Source organism: Canis aureus, chromosome 1, assembly GCF_053574225.1.
Source record: "Canis aureus isolate CA01 chromosome 1, VMU_Caureus_v.1.0, whole genome shotgun sequence".
Lineage (NCBI taxonomy): Eukaryota > Metazoa > Chordata > Mammalia > Carnivora > Canidae > Canis > Canis aureus.
Window position 1 is genome coordinate 100,182,738 of NC_135611.1, and position 19,771 is coordinate 100,202,508.

General features: G+C 52.7%; 1 protein-coding gene and 1 long non-coding RNA gene across 11 annotated transcripts; both read left to right on the forward strand.

Annotated features, from left to right (window-relative positions):
• The first annotated feature begins 237 nt into the window (after positions 1–237).
• LOC144322213 (uncharacterized) lies at positions 238–4,101 on the forward strand. The gene is made up of 3 exons (XR_013387794.1): positions 238–742; positions 2,120–2,325; positions 3,778–4,101. It is a non-coding gene; the product is annotated as an uncharacterized LOC144322213 (long non-coding RNA).
• An 8,259-nt stretch (positions 4,102–12,360) lies between these two features.
• On the forward strand, positions 12,361–18,938 carry ZBTB45 (zinc finger and BTB domain containing 45). Of its 10 annotated transcripts, none has more exons than XM_077911679.1 (4): positions 12,361–12,877; positions 13,506–13,639; positions 14,982–16,271; positions 18,021–18,938. In XM_077911679.1, the coding sequence occupies exons 3-4, from the start codon at positions 14,987–14,989 to the stop codon at positions 18,275–18,277; spliced, it is 1,542 nt and encodes a 513-aa protein (XP_077767805.1). In that variant the 5' UTR covers positions 12,361–12,877; positions 13,506–13,639; positions 14,982–14,986; the 3' UTR covers positions 18,278–18,938. The 10 variants fall into 10 exon arrangements, with proteins under 10 accessions (XP_077767805.1, XP_077767824.1, XP_077767798.1 ...); XM_077911698.1 differs by having other exon boundaries at positions 14,987–16,271; XM_077911672.1 differs by having other exon boundaries at positions 13,536–13,639.
• Positions 18,939–19,771: the final 833 nt, after the last annotated feature.

Genomic DNA, 19,771 nt, shown 5'->3' on the forward strand with positions numbered 1-19,771 from the left:
GGCAGCCGCCCGCTAGCCTCCCGCCGACGACGACCGCGATCCCTCTTTAGAGGCCGCCCAGACACCGCGCCACACGCCACGCGAACAACCGCTCACCCGCGCGCCCGCTCGCAGAAAGAGCCGCGGCCGGGGGGCGGGACAGAAATAACTGGCGCCGACGCCGCCGCGCAAGCGCGCTGGGCGTCTTGCGCCCGGGGGCGGGGCCCGGGCTGGCCGCCCCGAGCAGGGATGCGAATACGCAAGCGCCGGAGCCGGGTCTTCCCACCTCCGCCTCCACCACCTCGGCGCCGCCTGTGCGGCAGGGGCGGAACTATTGATATCACCGCCGCAACATTGTGCCCGGGCGGGGCGCGCGCACCTTTGCATGCGCTTGCTCCCCCTCTAGTCCCAGCCCCTGACCGCGGTTCTGCGCAGGCGATTTGGCAGTCCAGGCCGCCACCTCAATCCCCGCCCCTTAGGCCAAGGCCAAAGAAGTCTCCAGTCTTGGCGTCTGCCAGTGCTGGGGAGAAAGGCTGCGTTCAGAGAGAGAGGCCGAGAGTCCCCTTCCCACTTCTAAGCCAAGTGGTTGACTTTTGGGTTTTAATCGCTTTATTGTTTAGCTTGCAAGCACTAAAACCTGCCTAAAGCAAACAGATTCCAAGGGGCTACAGAGCAGCGAGTCCTGTGAAATCCCGCCTGGCCCCCCAAGCGCCCCCTTCCCATCTTCTAGGCAACCGCTGCGCTGACTTGGATGCTTTTCCAGGTGGGCGAACCGAATGAACAGCAACAGTGGAGGAATTCTAAGGAAGGAAGCAGGGTCTGTGTAGGGAAAACCCTATCAGAGGGAGGAAGCAAGATCCGTAAGAGAATGAGGCAGCATCTATGCGGGGGCCTGGGGGTGGAGGGGCAGAGGAGTTTCTGTCTGGGGGAGGAAGCAGAATGTCTGGGGATAATTCTGTCAGATGGGGAGAATGAGGCCTGTGAGGAGTGGAAGGAACCCTGTTTGAGAGAACCATGGCCTTTTTGTGGGAATCCTGTCTGAGGAGGAAGCAGTCTGTGGCAAGAATCCTGGGTGCTAGGCAGGGTCGGGGGGGTGTTGGGGGGTGCGGGAGGGAGAGAAGCTGGGTCTGAGCTGGGAAGCAGGGCCTACGGTGGAGGCCGGTGGAGGCCGAAAGATCCTGTTTGATCCTGTTTGAGATGGAGCAGTCTGGGAGGGGATCGTGTTTGAGGCAAGAAGAAAGCTGAAGGGATGGATGCCTCGGAGCTGGTCCTTGGAGTGGCCCTTGAGCCCTTTTGCAGGGTTCCTGGTGCTGAGATCTCTATGCTCAGAACAAGGCTAAAGGGGGCGGGGAGGGGGCGGCGGTCAGCTTTTGAGAGGATGCAGAGAGCATGCTGGCTGGCAAGTCTGGCCCCAGGACCCTACTCCGCGACTCTGGGTTCAAACATAAAACCGTGGGCAGAGCAAGGCGCCCACGCGTGGTGGCAGTGGAGGCGCGTCTGGCCCTACTGGGCGGGGTGTGGCCTTTGTTCCCGGAGGGAGTTGGGGGGCTGTGGGGCTTTGTCTCTGTGCCTGCCTTTGTTCCAGCCTGGCCGCAGCCCCCAAATCCGGCCCCCGCCCCGCCCCTTAGCTGAGCTATTACGAGCCTCTGCCCCCTACCCACCCACCGGGTCCGCGGGGCCACGCCCCCATTGAGTGGCCCGCCCCCTCCATGCTGCTACCCCAAGGCTCTGGCCTCAGATCTTTGCTGCCTTTCTCTCAGAATTGGGAAGGAAAGTTGGCTGGCGCACGGGGTGAGGTGTGGCATCCATTAGTGATACTGGCTGAGCATTTCCCACGCCCCCATCCCTCCCTGTGACCCAAAATCACCGGTAAGGGGGCATAGGAGCTACCCATACCTACCCAGACCTCTGGAGCAGACACCAGAGTGTCAGGGCCAAACAGTCCAAATATGAAGGTGATGGTAAAGACTGTGGGAGTGGACTCCCCTAGGCGACTACCTCCAAACACCTGTGGAAGCACCGTTCTGGGTAGAAACAACTGCAGAAGTCCTGACCAGGCACTGAGAGAGCAGTGAAGTAGGGAGGAGTAGGAGATAGCTGAAGGGGGCCTGCAGGTTGCTGAACAGCTTGCTCTGGATAGGTTAGGATGTGTCCTCTGCCAGTGTTCACAGCAGCAATGTCCACAATGGCCAAGCTGTGAAATGAGCTTCAGTGTCCTTCGACAGATGATGGATAAAGATGATGTTGTCTATATATACAATGGAATATAACTCGGCCATTAGAAATGACGAATACCCACCATTCGCTTCGACATGGATGAAACTGGAGAGTGTTATGCTGAGTGAAGTAAGTCAATCAGAGGACAATCAAAAAAAAAAAAAAAGAGAAGGACAATCATATGGTTTCACTCATATGGGGAATGTAAAAAATAATGAAAGGGATTATAGGGGAAAGGAGGGAAACTGAGTGGGAAAAATTAGAGAGGGTGACAAAACATGAGAGACTCCTAACTCTGGGAAATGAACAAGGAGTAGTGGAAGGGGAGGTGGGCGGGGGGATGAGGTGACTGGGTGACGGGCACTGAGGGGAGAACTTGACAAGATGAGTGCTGGGTGTTCTATATGTTGGCAAATGAAACTCCAATAAAAATAAAAAACTAGGGATCCCTGGGTGGCGCAGCGGTCTGGCGCCTGCCTTTGGCCCAGGGCGCGATCCTGGAGACCCGGGATCGAATCCCACGTCAGGCTCCCGGTGCATGAAGCCTGCTTCTCCCTCTGCCTATGTCTCTGCCTCTCTCTCTCTCTCTGTGTATGACTATCATAAATAAATAAAAATAAATAAATAGATAGATAGATAAAAAATAAAAAACTATTAAAAGAAAAAAGGTTGTGTCCTCTGGTTTGCCCCTCGTTATGGACTCTTCTATAGACTATGGCAACTGACCCTGTGGTTTCAGTGGTTCATGTTTTTTTCTCTAAACAGTACCTCCTTCCTCCTGGGGCCCAGTAGTTTCTCTTCCAGTCCATGGCAGCCACAGAATCAGGGTATAATCAGGTACCAGCAGTAGGCCTTGAAGATTCCCTCTACCGCCTTACCAGGTACGGGGCCACTGCCAGCTCCATTGTCCAAACGCCCAAACCAAGTCTTCTGGAAGTGCCAGGACTACATTGAGAGAGAGGGAATCAACTGGGAACCAGGTTCAGTCAGACTGAGAAGCACAAGGGGGCACCCGGGGACAAGTGGAATATGCATACAGGAGGGCAAGGCCAAGGCAGACATCTTGCTCAGAAGTCCAGATGTGTATGACAGGACATGGGTACCTCTTCGCACCAGGCCAGACCAAGTAGTCAGTGGCACCTTATACTCTCATCCTCTGTGCTCCTTACTCACCCTTTACAGCATCTCACCCTTCCCAGTCCTGGACCACTGGAAACTCTATACTCTGACCTTGCAGACAGAACTCAAGGGATAAAACAATGCGTAAGAGTCACTTAGACTGCACCCAGGCCAGCCATGGCCTGCCCACTACTTCTTTTGAGCACCTACCTTACTTGCAGGAAGCCATTTTCTCTTTTCCCCCAAACTCCACACCTGCACCTGGCTCTCCTGGTAAGCTTCAGGTGTCACTGACAAAGCCGTTTCCTGGGGAAGTCTTGTGGCTGCATCACTTCAATCTCTTTCTCCACCTTCACAGATTTCATTTGGGAACTAGGTAGTTGTAATAGTTGTACAACATCAGGAATCTACTTAATGCCACTGAATTGTATACTTTATGTTTTGTTTTTGTTTTTGTTTTAGAGAAAGAAAAAGAATGCAAGCAAGGAGGGGCAGAGAGAGGAGGAGAGAAAATCCTCACAACCTTCAGACCATGACCCGAGCCAAAATTAAGAGTCGGATGCTTAACCAACTAAACCACCCAGACACCTCATGTATACTTTAAGATACAGTTGAGGGGATCCCTGGGTGGCGCAGCGGTTTGGTGCCTGCCTTTGGCCCAGGGCGCGATCCTGGAGACCCGGGATCGAATCCCACATCGGGCTCCCGGTGCATGGAGCCTGCTTCTCCCTCTGCCTGTGTCTCTGCCTCTCTCTCTCTCTGTGACTATCATAAATAAATTTTTAAAAAATTAATAAAATAAAATAAAATAAAATAAAATAAAATAAAATAAAATAAAATACAGTTGATTCTTGGGACACCTGTCTGGCTCAGTCAGTAAAGCATGCTATTCACTACTATTGATCTCAGAGTTGTGAGTTTGGGCCCCAATGACATAGATGTGCACTCAGGAAAAGAAGCCAGACACTGACATGCAAACGCTGTGTGGTTCTACATATGGACCAGCAAAGCTTGTCTGTGGTGGAACTCAAGATGGCAATAGCTATGAGAGGCACAAAGGACTTCTGGGAGCCCAAGACATTCCACTTTTTGCTATAAGACTTGATTACCCAGGGTGCTTACTGTAGGAATAATGTGTATGTTTTTCTCTCTATATTACAAGCCTTCATCAAAAGGTTAAAAAGTTCATAGAACAGAAAGTGGGTTGGCGGTTGCCAGGGGCTGGTGAGAGAGGAAATAGGGAATAAGGAATATGTTTACACATTCTCTTCTTGACTGCACTTAGATCTCCCTCCTGCTGGTGCTATTAGAAATATGGATGTTGGCCCCATACAGGTCTTTCAGCTAGGATTTTCTGTAACTGTAATGAGGAGCTAATAAAAGGTTTTATCGGAAGATGACATAATGCAACTCCCATGTGCAGGGTCGCAGGTGGGGAATGGATGGGTGGGAAATGGAAAACAGAAGATAAGCATCCATGCAGGCCAGGCACTAGATCCTCTAAACTGCCCTTTTAAATCACTATATTTTCTCCATTAGTTTCCTGTTGCTACTGTAACATACGACCATAAAATTGGTAGATAGCTTAAAACAAAAATTTAGGGGCGCCTAGCTGGCACAGTCTGTAGTGCGTGCAACTCTTGATCTCAGAGTTGTGAGTTCAAGCCCCACAATGGGTATGAGCCTACTTAAAAAAAATTTTTTTTTAAATGAGCTTACTGTGGTGACAAAGAAGAGGTTATGTGAGCACACAATGATATAGCAGCCTCCTACCAGCCAAGAGAAGAGGCCTAAGAATGACACCTACTTTGCTAGCACCTTTATCTTGGACTTCCCGGGCCTCCAGAACTGTGAGAAGTAAATTTTGGTTGTTTAAGCCATTCAGCTATAGTACTTCGTAATGGCAGCTTGAGCAAACTAATTGACAAATTTCCCTCTGCCTCACTTTTATAAGGATGCATGTGAATTTACATCTGAGCATACCCAAATAATGCAGGATAATTTCCTCATTGCAGGATCTTTAATTACAACTGGAAAGATTCTTTTTAATAAGATAACATTTCAAGGGGCCAGGGATTAGGATGTATACATCTTTGGGGACCATTTTTCTGCCTGCTGAAGTCTACATTTCACAGATGGGAAAACTAATCCCCAGAAAATAGGAGTTGTCCATAGCCCCACAATCTGTAGGAGTCCAACCTAATCCTGGGCTCGGGGGATGCCCTCACCCCTTCCATCTGCTTCCTTCCCAAGGGAATCTGCAGCTCCCAGGAAGGGCAGAGAGGGAAAGGACAGGAGACATCCATAACCCAGAATTTCATCCCTTTTCCTGCAAAGAGGAACCAGGGCTCCTGAAGGAAATTACTAATTCCAAGATTAAACAGGAAGAGTCCTAGGTGAGCCTGGAACATCTTGTTTTTGTCACAAAATAAGTGCCCAAAGAATGACAAGAATGACAGGAACATGTTAAAAGGACACAGAAACCAAACCTGATGATACAATTCAAGCATCAAAAAAAAAAAAAAAATAGTGACTGTCATTGGCTGACATACAATGAATCCTTAAAGGTTCTCAAAGAGCCAGGAAAGTAAGCCCATCTGTCACATATGATGTCACTTTTAAGCCAGCCCCTCACTGGAAATTCAGCACTGATTCTGCCTTTCCAAGGGGAACTGTATTTCAGTTCCAATTCTTGCTTAGATACTTAAATTCTAGAATTCAGAAAATATTATTCCCCAACCCATAATAAGATTCCTGAGCAAGTCAGGATTATCGATTGTGTACACTATGAGGTGACTAGAGAGAGGGTGTGGTATGAATACGATCATCTGAAGGGGGGCACATGAGTGGGCAGTAGATAGGCTGTCACTCCCACATTAAGGTCAGCAATACTAAGATTGTTCATGAGATACAAGGGGACCCATCCAACACTCTCTGAGAGGTTCTCGCCAGTGTTTGCCTGAAACCTAAGTCTTTAGAGCTAGTTTCTCATTCATGGGAGCTAATGAAAGGCTACAGGAAAGGAAACAAGTAGCCAGTGGGCCCATCCAGGAGTAGAGGTTGTCCTGACAGAAACTAAGGTCTACTATTCTTTAATTGTCTTCCCAGAGGGGCCTATAAATCTGTAGCCAGACACTGGGAGTCACTCTAAGCAGAAACGGATGCAGACTGTACAAAGGAAATTTTAAGGTAAAGAATAATGTTCTAAAACGGGATCGTGGTAAGTTGCCTGGCTGGCTTAATTGGTAAAGCATGCAACTCTTGATCTTGGGGTTGTGAGTTCAAGCCCTACATTGGGCATACAGACTAATTAAAAATAATAATAATCTTTAATAAAAATTAACTGGATTGTGGTGATAGCTGTACAATGATGAATATTAATTTGCTAAGACTCTTTGAAGAATATCTATAATGGGTGTATTCTATGGCATATAAACTATACCTTAATACAACTTTTACTTATTTATTTATTTTTATTGAGAGAGTTAGGTTTTGGTTTTTTTTTTAAGATTTTATTTATTGATTGGAGAGAGAGAGAGCTAGAGAGCAAGAACCGGGAGAGAGACAGAAGGAGGAGAAGCACACTTCCTGCTGAGCAGGGAGCCCAGCTCCAGGCACAATCCCAGGATCCCGGGGTCATGACCTGAGCTGACAGCAGATACCTAACTGATTGAGACACCCAGGTGCCCCTTAATACAGCTTTTATACAAATGTCCTGGATAATAAGAACATGAAGAGATATTCTACACCATTAGTTATGAGAGAAATGCAAATCGAACCATTATGAAGTACCAATTCACATCTACCTTAGGGGTGCCTGTATGGTTCAGTCAGTTGAGTGTGCAACTCTTTTCTTTTTTTTTTAATATTTTATTTATTTATTCATGAAAGACACAGAGAGAGAGAGAGAGGGAGGCAGAGACAAAAGCAGAGGGAGAAGCAGGCTCCATGCAGGGAGCCCGATGTGGGACTCCATCCCGGGACTCTAGTATTGCGCCCTGGGCTGAAGGCAGACACTCAACCGCTAAGCTACCCAGACATCCCTAACTTTCTTTCTTTTTTTTTTTTTTAATGACTTTTATTCATTTATTTATTTAGAGAGAGAGACTGTGTGAGCACAAGCAGGAGAGAGGAGTAGAGGGAGAAGCAGACTCCCCATGAGCTGGGAGCCTGATGTGGGGTTCTATTCCAGGATCCTGGGATCATAACCTAAGCCAAAGGCAGATGCTTAACTGACTGAGCCACCCAGGTACCCCTAAACATTAACTTTTAAAAAGTTATCACATGTGAAAAAAACTAAACAAAACCAAAAACATTAATCTGGCTTCAGTAGATCTGTTAAACTGAGGATGAAACAAAAGGCCTTTAAGGGACAGAAGTGCCCAGGTGTGCCACCTTGAGGGGCTTTCTCCTTTGCCTACAAGCCTTACTTTAAAAAAAAAAAAAAAAAAGAAAAAGAAAGAAAGAAAGAAAAAAAATTTTTTTGCCTTTTGTGTGTGTGTGTACTAAAAGTAGGGAGAAAAAAAAAAAAAAGGACAGGGGCTCCTGGTTGGCTTAGCCAGTTAAGTGTCTGACTCTAGTCATGATCTCAGGGTAATGAGATTGAGCTCTGTGTCCAGATCCATGCTCAGAGGGGAGTCCACTGGACATTCTCTCCCGCTACTGCTACCCAGGCTCGTGCTCTTTCTCTCTCAAATAAATAAATAGATCTCTAAAGAAAACAGGCAAAACAAGAACATTTGTTAATTTGGGGGTGTGAGTGTTCCAGTGTGTGCTGTATTGTACTTCGTGTTTCTTATTGTTGTTGTTTTTTTCACTTTTCAAAATTAAATCAAGAACCAGTACAGGACCCTGTGCAGGGACCCGAGAGGAGTGACAATGGTAGTTGTGTTATGATGATTATTACTTTCAATTTAGGTCTCCTATTTTCCCTGTGATTTCCTCAGGTCTCTGTCCAAGGACTAGCAGGATGCTCTGGTCTTTTACATATGAAAGCAAATTAAATATTTTCTCTCTTATCGCAAATATCCCTTGTCCATTTCCCCCTCCACCCCTTCCTCAACAGTCCTTGATCCCTGTCTGGATATTTCTTTTTTGATAAGTCCTGTAGGCATCTTGCATTATCTGACCTACTGCTCCTATCATCTTTCATACACTTCACCAGGGCCTGGGGCTGGGTTATCCCTAGCCCTCTCCCAAGCTTCCAAGACCTTATCAGTGTAGAAATGGGATCCTGTCGTTACTCTTCCCCTACCCAGAGGGTTCCCCATTTCCTCTCAGTCTTATCAAGAGGGCTAGACCCTCCACAGCTGGTACCTACCTGCCTTGCCCAGGACCTTCCTGTCTCTATCCTATCTGCCTTGTACTGGGAAGCATTTTCCAGAGATGGGCTTTGTGTCGGACCCCTGGCCAAGGGGAAGCTCCTGGCAGATTGAGGTATGTACTTGAATCTTGGGACCTGCATCCCATACCTGGCACCATCCAGCCCCATTAGGGTAGGGCTGGGCTTGTAGACAGTGGGACCTGAGCAGTGTTTACCTGTGGGCAGTGGCTGCCACTGAAGGAGATCCTGTGTGAGAAGCTAGTAATGGAGGGTGGAGGGAGATTGGGAACCCTGAGCTGGGAGCAGGGACTGAGCCTTCTGACTTCTGGCCTAAGCTGTGTGTGTGGTTGTGAAGGGGGTGAGGGATCAGGGCTTCCTGCCTCTTGGCAGCTGAGGAGGCCCAGTCAATTAGTAGCCTTAATTTCCTCTCCTTTCATGTGTCTGTGACTGTTGAAATCTCACAGGTTCTTCCCTTGATGGTCTGTCAGCTAGTGCCACCTGCCCCTCCTCACCTACTGCCACTAAGACCCTAGGACCTGGCCTAAAATTTCCAATATTTTCAGGCCACATTTATCCTAACTTGGCTTATTAAACCTGTGTCCTTAGATATATTATTTATTTCTCAAAATGCCCCCACAACCACTGTGATAAGGCCTTTGGAGAGGAAAGCAAAACAGATGTCTCCTCAAGGCTTGTGATACTGGAGGCTGTAGCTCCCACTTCTCTTGCTGCCTGAGACTGGTCAGGATTTGTGTTTCTCTCTCCTGCCTCCTACTGGACCAAGTCCTCTATCTCAGCCTCATCCACTAAGACCTTCTCTGAAGCCACCCATGTCCTCTCCTTCCTACCCTGAATCCTATCCCCTATCCTGTCCCCTTCTGGCCTTCCCTGCTGAGGTCTGAGCAGCCATTGTTGCCCTTTCGGCCTCCTGTGTTTGCTGCTCCACTGGATCCATTGCTCTCCCCATAGTTCCTCAAACATGCAGGTGGGACTGGGGTCCTCCCGCTCTCCTCTCCCAACTCCACAATCCCCATAGCAGCCCAGTCCACAATTCTCTTGCTTTCTTCAACTTAGGAAAGCCACTATTTCTTCTCAGAACCCCATAAATGCCTTTCTACCTGCCTGAGGTTGTTCTAGCCATGTATCTGAATGGTTCATTCCCTTTCTCACCCCTGCATCCCTCTGCTTGTAGAATGGGGTAATAAGACCACCAAGGTGGCTGATAGATGCTGATAAGGCAGAAATGAAGCATTCAGCAAGGGAGAGGCAAGGGGAAGGTATTCATCAGATGGAAAAACAGTGGCATTTATTTTTTTATCTTTTTTTAAATTTTTTATTTATTTATGATAGTCACACAGAGAGAGGGGGAGAGGCAGAGACACAGGCAGAGGGAGAAGCAGGCTCCATGCACCAGGAGCCCGACGTGGGATTCGATCCCGGGTCTCCAGGATCGTGCCCTGGGCCAAAAGCAGGCGCTAAACCGCTGCACCACCCAGGGATCCCAACAGTGGCATTTATCAGAAACTTACTGTGTGCAGACCCTGAGTCTCTGGCAGCTTAATCCATTTTCTATTGCTACTTAACAAATTACCACAAACTCAGTAGCTTAAAACAACACACATCTATTAGCTTACTTTTCTGCTGGTCAGAAATCCAGGCAGTGACCTCTGCTCTAGGTCTCACAGAGGCTGCAATCAAGTTTTGGGCAGGACTGGGCTCTTATCAGAAAACTCTGGGGGAAAATTGGCTTCCCAGCTCATTCAGGCAGTTGGCAGATTCCAGTTCTGTGCAGTTGTAGACTGAGGTCCCATTTTCCTTGCTGGCTGTCATGTGAGCCTCTTTTCAGATTCTGGACACCCCCCCCCCATATTTCTTGTCACATGGGGTTTCAAAGCCCCTGGAATCCTTCTACTTCAATTCTCTCTTTTTCCCTCCTCTGCCTTGAAAGGCCTATGATTACCTTTGGCCTATCCAAGCAATCAAGGATCATCTCATTTTAAGGTCAGCTGGTTAGTAACCTTAATTATATCTGCCATGTACTGTTACTATGTATAAGTCCTGGATATGGGGGACACCTAGGTGGCTCAGCAGTTGAATGTTTGCTTTCAGCTCAGGGCATGATACCGGGTCCCGGGATCGAGTCCCGAATCGGGCTCCCTGCATGGAGTCTGCTTCTCCCTCTGTGTCTCTGCCTCTCTCTCTCTCTCTCTCTCTCTCTCTCTCTCTGTGTCTCATGAATAAATAAAATCTAAAAAAAAAAAAAAAAAAAAAAGTGCATGGGCAGCCCCAGTGGCACAGTGGTTTAGCGCCGCCTGCAGTCCCACGTCGAGTCCCTGGAGACCCTGGATGGAGTCCCTGCATGGAGCCTGCTTCTCCCTCTGCCTGTGTCTCTGCCTCTCTCTCTCTCTCTCTCTCTGTCTGTGTGTGTGACTATGAATAAATAAAATCTTTAAAAAAAAAGTGCATGGAATCTTGGAAGGGGTATTTTAGAATTCTGCTCCCCTGTGACTGACAATGTCCCAGAATCCTGTGGAATCAGGCCCACGACAGGGTGAAGCTGCTATTAGCACCTCCTTTCCTGATTCAGTAGTAGTCAGCCCACGACAGGGTGAAGCTGCTGTTAGCACCTCCTTTCCTGATTCAGTAGTAGTAGCAGCAGCTGCCTGTCAAGGTGAGGGACACAGATGACTCCTACCCTTACAGGCCCTGTGATAGAAGACAGGGAGGCCTTCATTCAGGAGAGTCCCTGGAGGAGGTAGTGGCAGCTGAGCTATGTGAGAGAGTGCTACAAAAAGAGGGAATGGCACGAGCCAGCCTTGAGGTAGGTAGAACCAAGGAAGAATGAGCAGTGATAGGATTGGAGAGGGGCTACTGAGGCTGGGCAGGCCATCCAGAGGGGCCCAGATTCTGAAGAAAGACACTAAGGCCATTAGATTTGAGTTTTAATAAGGTTCCTCAGGGCATGGGCCACAGGATAGGCTGTCAGTACGGACAGTGGTTCCTCTCTTGACCTTTAACACATCTACAATACAGCTGCCCAAGGTGGGAGGCAGGTACTCTAATCTTGTCCTCATAGGTGAAGCTAAATCAGCACCCCTTCTCCCCCCATGCTGTATTCCACACATACTGAACAAGGCATGGGGTCCTCTGAGGTCTCAGGAATCTTCTGACTTTTTTGTCGTCCTGCCTGCCCTCTGGCCCTCATGAACAAAGCTTAAAACTAGGCCAGCCCACCATTCCAGCCTCACCATCAAGCCTGGTTCACGGTATCCTGGATAGCCAACCCCATCAAGGTCCTTGAAGACCACGGCTGTTTCCTCTGCCCGGACAGCTCTTCCTACATATTCTGTCCCCTAAAGTGACTTCTGGTCTTTGGAGTCTGGCTGGTCATCACCATCCTGGCAGACGCACCACCCATCTCACCCCTGCCCTTCTTTTATTCTGAGGTGTCTCTCAGAGTGCTGCATGCAGAAGGCACTTAGTTCAATATCCACTCATTTATTTGTTCACCTCCTGCCCTGGGGCAGGTGGGCCTGCTGTGTGTGTGAGGAGGTAGGCGGCATAGAGACAGGCCACCTCCACCTTCTACCTGGACTCAGGCTTAGAGACAGAAGGGGCGGAAGGTGGTAGCCAGAGCCTGGGGTGGTGTCTGCTCCCTCATTACACTCGTAGCCGCCGGCGGGAGTGGAGGTAGGCTGCAGAAATGTCTCTGCTCTCCACGCAGGGCTGGAGTCCGGTGGACCAGAGAGGGCGAGCCCTACTGCTGCTTTCATTCATGTTAAGGGCTGAAGGCTGCCACCTGGGGTCGCAGTGCAGTCTGAGCCAGCCGAGACCAATCTGGGGCTTCAGACCGCATTTCCAGCCTGGGTCGCAGCGCTCCAGCTCCAGCACAGCGGGGAGCGCACGGGGGCGTGGCCCGCGGATGGACAGCGCTGGTCCCTTCTCTACCCCGTCCCTAAGGCGACACTGAAAGCGTCCTCTGGCACAGACATTCCTCGCTGCCCCCGCGCCAGAGCCTCTGAGACTTTAGTTCCGAGTCTGCTAGAACCGGAAGTGCAGCCTGGCAGCGGCGGCTGATCGCCATAGAAACACCGGAAACGTGCTCTGACCTAGCGCTCCCCAACTCCACAGCGCCTGCGGACTTGGGTTCCGCCAGCGTCGCAGCCCGAAAGTGCGGCCTTGTCGGTGGCGAGCGGGAGAAGACCACGTCCCGGCCTGGTGCCTGAGGAGGAGCCGGAGGTGGGGTCTTGCGGGCATCCCCCTGCTGCGGGGCCCACCGGCGGCGGGGCGTGCCAGGGGAGGGGTACCGGTGCTGGGCCTGGAGCGCACGCTGTGGACGTGAGGGGGCGCTGCAGGATGGGGGCATGGCTCTGGCAAGCGCGCGGAGGCGGGAAATACAGGCTGTCCGGGTCTGCAGCGGGTGCAGGCGGAGCGCATCAGAGAAGGGGCTCGCGGTTCAGGGGAGGGCGCGAGCAAGTGAGCAGAGTGTGAGAAGGGTGCTTGGATCAAAGTGTATGGCGTGGGCAAAGGCGTGGCAGCGCGAAGCGGCGCCATACCCGGAGGGTGGGCCTTTGTTCTGAAGCGCCAAGAAGGCCGTGCAGCTTCTGGACTGAATCAGAGACCGGGAGCAGGGCGGAGGTGGGTCGGAAAAGGCAGGCTTTAAAGCCGTCCGGGTTGATGCGCGGGTTTCCGCCCCAGTCGACCAGGCACGGATTTGAAGTTCTTTAGATGGTGGGTGAATGAAGACGGGGAAAGGGCTGTGGTATAGATAACGGCACGTGCAAAGACTTGGCTTGTTTGAGGGATTGCCAAGAATTAATTCATCGCCATGGAGGGCTCTGAGCGCTGGAGGGTCCCTATCTGTCAGGTCTCAACAGGCTCCCTCTGGCTGTCGCAGGGAATAGACTGGGAGGCGGGGGAACACAAGGAGATGACTCCGTCAGCCTCGGCCAGCGCTCCCAGCGGTACCGGGGCAGTGGAGGTGTGCCAAGTGATCTGAGGGTGAGATGTGGAGCATGCGAGAAAGGGAGGTGCTTCCCGCATGAGAAAACGGGGGGGGGGAGAGTAATGAGACACCATTAGACCCCAAAGGTTAAGAGAGGCTACACTCAAAAAAAAAAAAAAAAGAGAGAGAGAGAGAGAGAGGCTACACTTTAGGGCTGTGTGACCCTGCCTGGTTGGTGGGGGAGTGGGTAAGTGTCAGGGTGTGTCCTGTGTCCTGACTGCCCTCCCCTAGATTGGAGGTGTGTGGGGCTCGGTGCTGGATGAGCCAGGTATCCCAACTTTGATAGAGGGAAGACTGAGTCCTCATGAGCATGGTGCCTGCTTGAGGGAGGAAGTAGCAGAGCTTCTTAGATTCCTGGGGTGCGGGGGGGGGGGATCCCCTCCCCTTTCCGCTGAGGGTGATCAATGCTGGAATTAGGAGGCCAAAGTTTTCACAAGAATCATCCTGATCTGGAGACTGCTGCTGCTCCATCATTGCCCTCCCAATCATACACCGTGAACAGTCCACACAAGCCCCCTCTCTATGCCACACCCATACCTTGTGTCCTACAGGCCATATCAAGATTCCAAAAACACCAGGCTGCTGGAGGTTCTTCCCTATCTGCTATGCTGGGGTTGGCCAGAAACCATGTATTTTTCTCTTATAGGACACTTGCGAGGCTAATCCCCAACCTATTCTCAACCCTTCGTGACTATGCACACCCTGAATTGCTTAGTCCAGGAGTCATTTCGTGCCACCTCAGCCCCTCGAAGACCTCTGTATACACTAGTTAACATAACCCAATTCTGAGCCAACAGACCTGGGTCTCCACTGGGCCTCGGATGCTGCAAGTTTGGGGGATGTGACAAAGGGAAATCAAAAAGAAGCCAGATGAGGAGGAGTCACAGCTAGCTGGGGTGGGGAGTGGGTAAAGTGTGCAGCCCATGGGGTATGGGGGCCCCTGCAGTCTTCACAGAGTTGCCCCTGGGAGGGGGACTTGGGGGAGGTTTATGGATTTGGAGTTAGGGGAAAGGGGGGCAATATAGGGGAAGCTGAGCCCTGGACCCTGCCCTGAGGAGTAAGCAAGACTTGAGAGGGAGGCAGATCTTTGATATTCCCAACCTTGTAACAGGTGTGCTGGGGGCTTCGGAGGTGGAGCTGCAGAGGTCCTGGAGATTGGGAGTGGGGGTTGAGGGGAGTCCTGGGTATGGGAACAGAACTGCAAGGGGCCTTTTGGGGATGGCTGAGGTTCCCAAAGCCTGGGGTTGTGATGTGCCCATGGGCCTTATCCTGTGATAAGGGCTCAAGGGACAATGGGGCGGGGTCCCTGGCTGACCTCCCCACATCCTCCTCATCCAGTGCAGATGGCGGCAGCAGAGGCGGTGCACCACATACACCTGCAGAATTTCTCCCGCTCGCTGCTCGAGACCCTCAACGGGCAGCGGTTGGGCGGTCACTTCTGCGACGTGACTGTGAGGATCCGCGAGGCTTCACTGCGTGCACACCGCTGTGTGTTGGCTGCTGGCTCGCCTTTCTTCCAGGACAAGCTGCTTCTCGGCCACTCCGAGATCCGCGTGCCACCGGTGGTGCCGGCGCAGACAGTGCGCCAGCTTGTCGAGTTCCTCTACAGCGGCTCACTTGTGGTGGCACAGGGCGAAGCACTGCAGGTGCTCACGGCCGCGTCGGTGCTGCGCATCCAGACAGTCATAGACGAGTGCACACAGATCATTGCCCGTGCCCGTGCCCCGGTCCCGGGGGCGCCTGCACCCCTGCCCACGCCCGTGCCCCCACCTCTTGCACCTGCGCAGCTACGACATCGCCTGCGCCACCTGCTTGCCGCGCGCCCTCCGGGCCACACCGGTGCCGCTCATAGCCGCAAGCAGCGCCAGCCCGCACGCCTGCAGCTGCCTGCGCCCACTGCGCCCACCAAGACAGAGGGGTCAGATGTCGACCCCTCCCTACCGGCAGCTCCAGATGATGGCGGTGATGGCGACGAGGAGACCGATGATGAAACCGACGGCGAGGACGGCGAAGGCGGCGGCCCAGGAGAGGGCCAGGCACCCCCTACCTTCCCCGACTGCGCCGCCGCCGGCTTCCTCACCGCCGCCCCTGCCAGCGCGTGCGAGGAGCCGCCTGCACCTGCTGGCCTCTCTGACTACGGCGGCGGCCCTGGGAGGGATTTCCTTAGGGGGGCTTCGGCGGCGGAAGACGTATTCCAGGAGAGCTACGTCCCTGCTTGGCAAGATGAGGATGGCACTGCCGCGGAAGCCTGTGCCACCGAGAACCCGGCTCCGCCTGACTGTGTCCTGTCTGGATCCCATGCCCCGGGCGTGAAGACCCCGGGGCCCCCAGTCTCGCTTTTCCCATTTCATCTGGGCGCTCCTGGGCCGCCTGCGCAACCTCCTCCCGCGCCCTCGGGGCCTGCTCCTGCCCTCCCCTCCGCCTTCTACCCGGCACTCCAGCCTGATGCGGCCCCCAGCGCACCTCCCGGGGAGGCTCCAGCCCCGCCCGCTGCTCCCGCTGCGGCCCCCTCGGCCACCCCTGCCCGACCCCCAGGTACGGCCGAGCCGCCTGCCTATGAGTGCAGTCACTGCCGCAAGACGTTCAGCTCGCGGAAAAACTACACCAAGCACATGTTCATCCACTCTGGTGAGCTGGGATGAGTCTCTGAGCCCCTTGGTCTTTGGAGATTCAAGCCTGAGGGAGAACTGGGCACTGGGCAAGTGGGGTGGACACACTCATGAGGTTCTGATGCTTTTCCCTGACCCTAGGGGAGCTTGGAAATTGAGCTCCAGATGTGGGCGGAGGGGAGTCCCTTTCACATAGAGAAGCAGGCACTCTTACCCATCCCCTACCTCCATTTATTGATGCTGGGGGAATTCTAAGGCAGGGTTAAGGAGCAGGAACTTGCCCAGAACTTTTGGAAAGCTGGCAGTGGAGCCTTTAGTCACCAGGATGGAGCTTGGGATGGTCAGGAGGGATGGAGTCTTGGCAGGGGTACATAGCCAGGTTGGGGAACAGTGCTTCAGGGAGCTTCCTGGTCTCCTGGCTATCAGTGGGTCCAGTGACTGGGACTAGATGTGAGGGAGGGTGAGTTCACTAGCCTAGGGAGAGCGTGCAGAGTCAGCAGAGAGGTAGCCTGATCAGGGGGTAGAGAAGGGAGATGGGGCTGCATTGTGGGAACCCTGAAGCTGCAGAAGGAGGAAGGTCCGTGAAGACCACGGAAAGGTGGCCTAAAACCTCAATGTGTCTGAGAGGCAGCTCTGCAGTGGCTGAGGGAGAGGTACAGAGTATGCTAGGGTGGTCCAGTGGAGATTGTGAAGCTAGGTGCTGAGATGGTGGCTGGCAGGTCCTGGGGGAGTTGCAGGATGTGTAGGATGCTCCCTAGGGGCTCAAGTGGAGGACAGGGGTATGGGATGTCAAAGACTGCTTTCAGGGCTGAACTGGATGCTGTTAGGAAAAGCAAAGATTTGGCTGGAAGTTCTGTGGGAGTGGAGTGGGGAGTTCTGCAGGGCCGGAAATTTGAGATTGCACTGTGAATGGTGGGATAGGCATCAATGTTCTGAGGTGGAGAGTGATGTGATTTACAGTTTAAAATCCCCACCTGGCTGTCTTGAGGATGAAGGAGAGAGGATACAGGCATAGGTGTTCAGCCTGTGGAGAGCTGCCAGGGGCCCCAAGGTAGTACCAGCCAAGATTTGCCAACTTTGTGTAGCCTTAGCCTGGTGCCAGGCCTTGCCCAGGCACTGCCCTGCAGTCCTCTGCCACTGAGATAGGTTTTTTGTTAATACCTGGTGACTCCAGGGGTCAATGCAGCCTGTGCTGTCACTCCAGGTGCATTATAGCTGCCAGCAGACAAAGGTTCTGGGCAACAGGGGCTTCCAGTGGGAAGAGGGCAAGTATGTCTCTGTCTCTTCCCATAAAAGAGTGCTGGGCTTTGCCAGACTGTCCCCAGAATGGTGGCCAGTGATCAGAGAATTCAGAATGTTCCATGGGCATAGCAGGAGTGGGGGGAAGGAAAGTCCGAGGAGGTGGGGGGAGAACTCTGGTCAGTCCTAATGGGCAATGATGTCCCAGGCCACCAGGATTTCCATTTGGGAGAGTACCTGTTAGAGTTTGAGGCCCCTAACCATAGTATCCTGGTATGACAGTAAGGATCTGGGAAAAGGGCTCCCCGCTGAGCAAGGTGACATACTGGGTTATGTTAGAGGCGGACCCTGTTGGGCAGGAAGGTCCCGGAGTAAGGGGTGGTTCCGGAGGGGAGGGAGTGTCCCTAACAGACCGGGGGATTCTGGGTTGATGGGCAGTCAAGAAGGAGAGGGGAGTCATTGCCCAGCAAAGGCTCCTCAGGCCCCTTCCCAGCTGACGTACGTGCGCGGCATGCCCTGTCGCCCACAGGGGAGAAGCCCCACCAATGCGCCGTGTGTTGGCGATCTTTCTCGCTGCGCGACTACCTGTTGAAGCATATGGTCACGCACACAGGCGTGCGTGCCTTCCAGTGCGCTGTCTGCGCCAAGCGCTTCACGCAGAAGAGCTCTCTCAACGTGCACATGCGCACGCACCGGCCTGAGCGTGCGCCCTGTCCCGCCTGCGGCAAAGTCTTCTCACACCGCGCGCTGCTCGAGCGCCACCTGGCCGCGCACCCTGCGCCTTGATCCAGGTCTGGGCCTGGCTACACCCACCGCAGAATTGACCACGCCCCCGCGCTGTAGGCCACCCTCTTCTGTGTTAGGGGACTTCCCATGGAACTAGCCCACAACCACTGCGGGACCGGTAACATCCCTGCCGAGCCGGCTCATACCTGCCTAGACGCCTTGACCACATTCCCATCACCAAGCCATGCTTTCCTCGAAGTGCAGGCCTTCCCTCTGCTTCCACTCTTTTCTCCAGACCTGACCAGGGGTCCATCCCTTCATACTCCTCTCCTTCCTCATGGTTAGACCCTCCTGATGGTGGCAGCCTGGGGCTAGGGTTGGTCAGGGACCCGACCACCCCTGAGAACTGGATCATCACCAACCTAAACTCAGACTGGCTGCTCAGACCCTTGGGCCAGGCCCAAGATTTGTGGCTCTGACTCCTTGTGTGAGTGGGTAGATTCTGTAGCTGCTCCTCTGCCCCATGCCAAGCCGGGCATGATCCCTGGCTCCCCACCCTGAACTACCCCTCCCTCAATCTGGCATCTAGGGGGCTCAGGTGGGCCCATCATGGACTGGGACAGGGCCTTGAGACTCCCACTCTCTAATAAAGTACTGTGGGCCATGGGTTCCAAACCCAGAAGCTGTGAGCTCCCAGACCCAAGCGTTTTTCACCATCACAGACTGGCTGTGCGTGTAGGGGCTCAATGTTTCCGTCCCTAGGCAGCTAACCTAATCTCCCAGGCTCCCCAGGCAGAGACAGGATGGCCTGCTTGGCCATCTCATACCTCTGTTCTCTGGGAGGGAGTGGGATGCACATATGACTGGCACTTGACTCTTCTAGAGCCCTAGGTTCTGTGGGGAGAAGTACAGGCCAGCTTTGAGATGTGTCTGGAAGAGGGAAGCCATTTGTGGGAAAGATGCTGATTTTGAAGCCCCTTTCCCCGGATCTTCCTGACAGAATCTCAAGGCCCTTTGGGCTTTAGGCTTCCACTCCCCTATTCTGATGGGCATGGTGATTGAGTATCTTACTTTTGGGGAGAGTCCAAGGGAGTTTTGAGGCCAGGTTGCCATGTGGGGATCTGAGCCCCAGGATAACTACCCTGGCCAGAAGTTCTGAAGTGCAAGGGAGAGGGGGCAAAGAAGGAGCAGCAGCCAGGACTCTTGGGCTGCTAAGCAGGCAGCTGAAGATACTGATTCCTGGTAGTGAACCAGCGTCACAAGACCCCGCATCAGTTCAGCTGCCAGCCCAGAAAGCAGCCACTGTTCTGCTTCCAGAGCATTGGTGTTGTCTAACCTTGGGTGCCCTATCTTAAGGATTTGGAGCAGGTGGAGCAGAGTTTGAGCTGAAGACCTGTGGGCTCCTAGGTCAATGGCAGCACCTCTCTGATCTCCCCATCTGTGACTGTCTCCCAGAGGTGAGGGGGTAAGGCTTTCAGGTCAACCATGCATAGACTGCTCTGCCCAAGTTGGGGGTTGGGGAGGTTAGCCTCCTGAACCCAAGGGTAGTCTCCA

Bases quoted from the DNA above. Each gene is read 5' to 3' on its own strand.
- ZBTB45 (XM_077911639.1), top strand. From the start codon at position 13,003: ATGGCTCTGGCAAGCGCGCGGAGGCGGGAAATACAGGCTGTCCGGGTC. The intron at 13,115-13,535 runs GTGAGCAGAGTG...TGGCTGTCGCAG, and splicing joins TCAGGGGAGGGCGCGAGCAA to GGAATAGACTGGGAGGCGGG. The intron at 16,272-18,020 runs GTGAGCTGGGAT...TGTCGCCCACAG, and splicing joins GCACATGTTCATCCACTCTG to GGGAGAAGCCCCACCAATGC.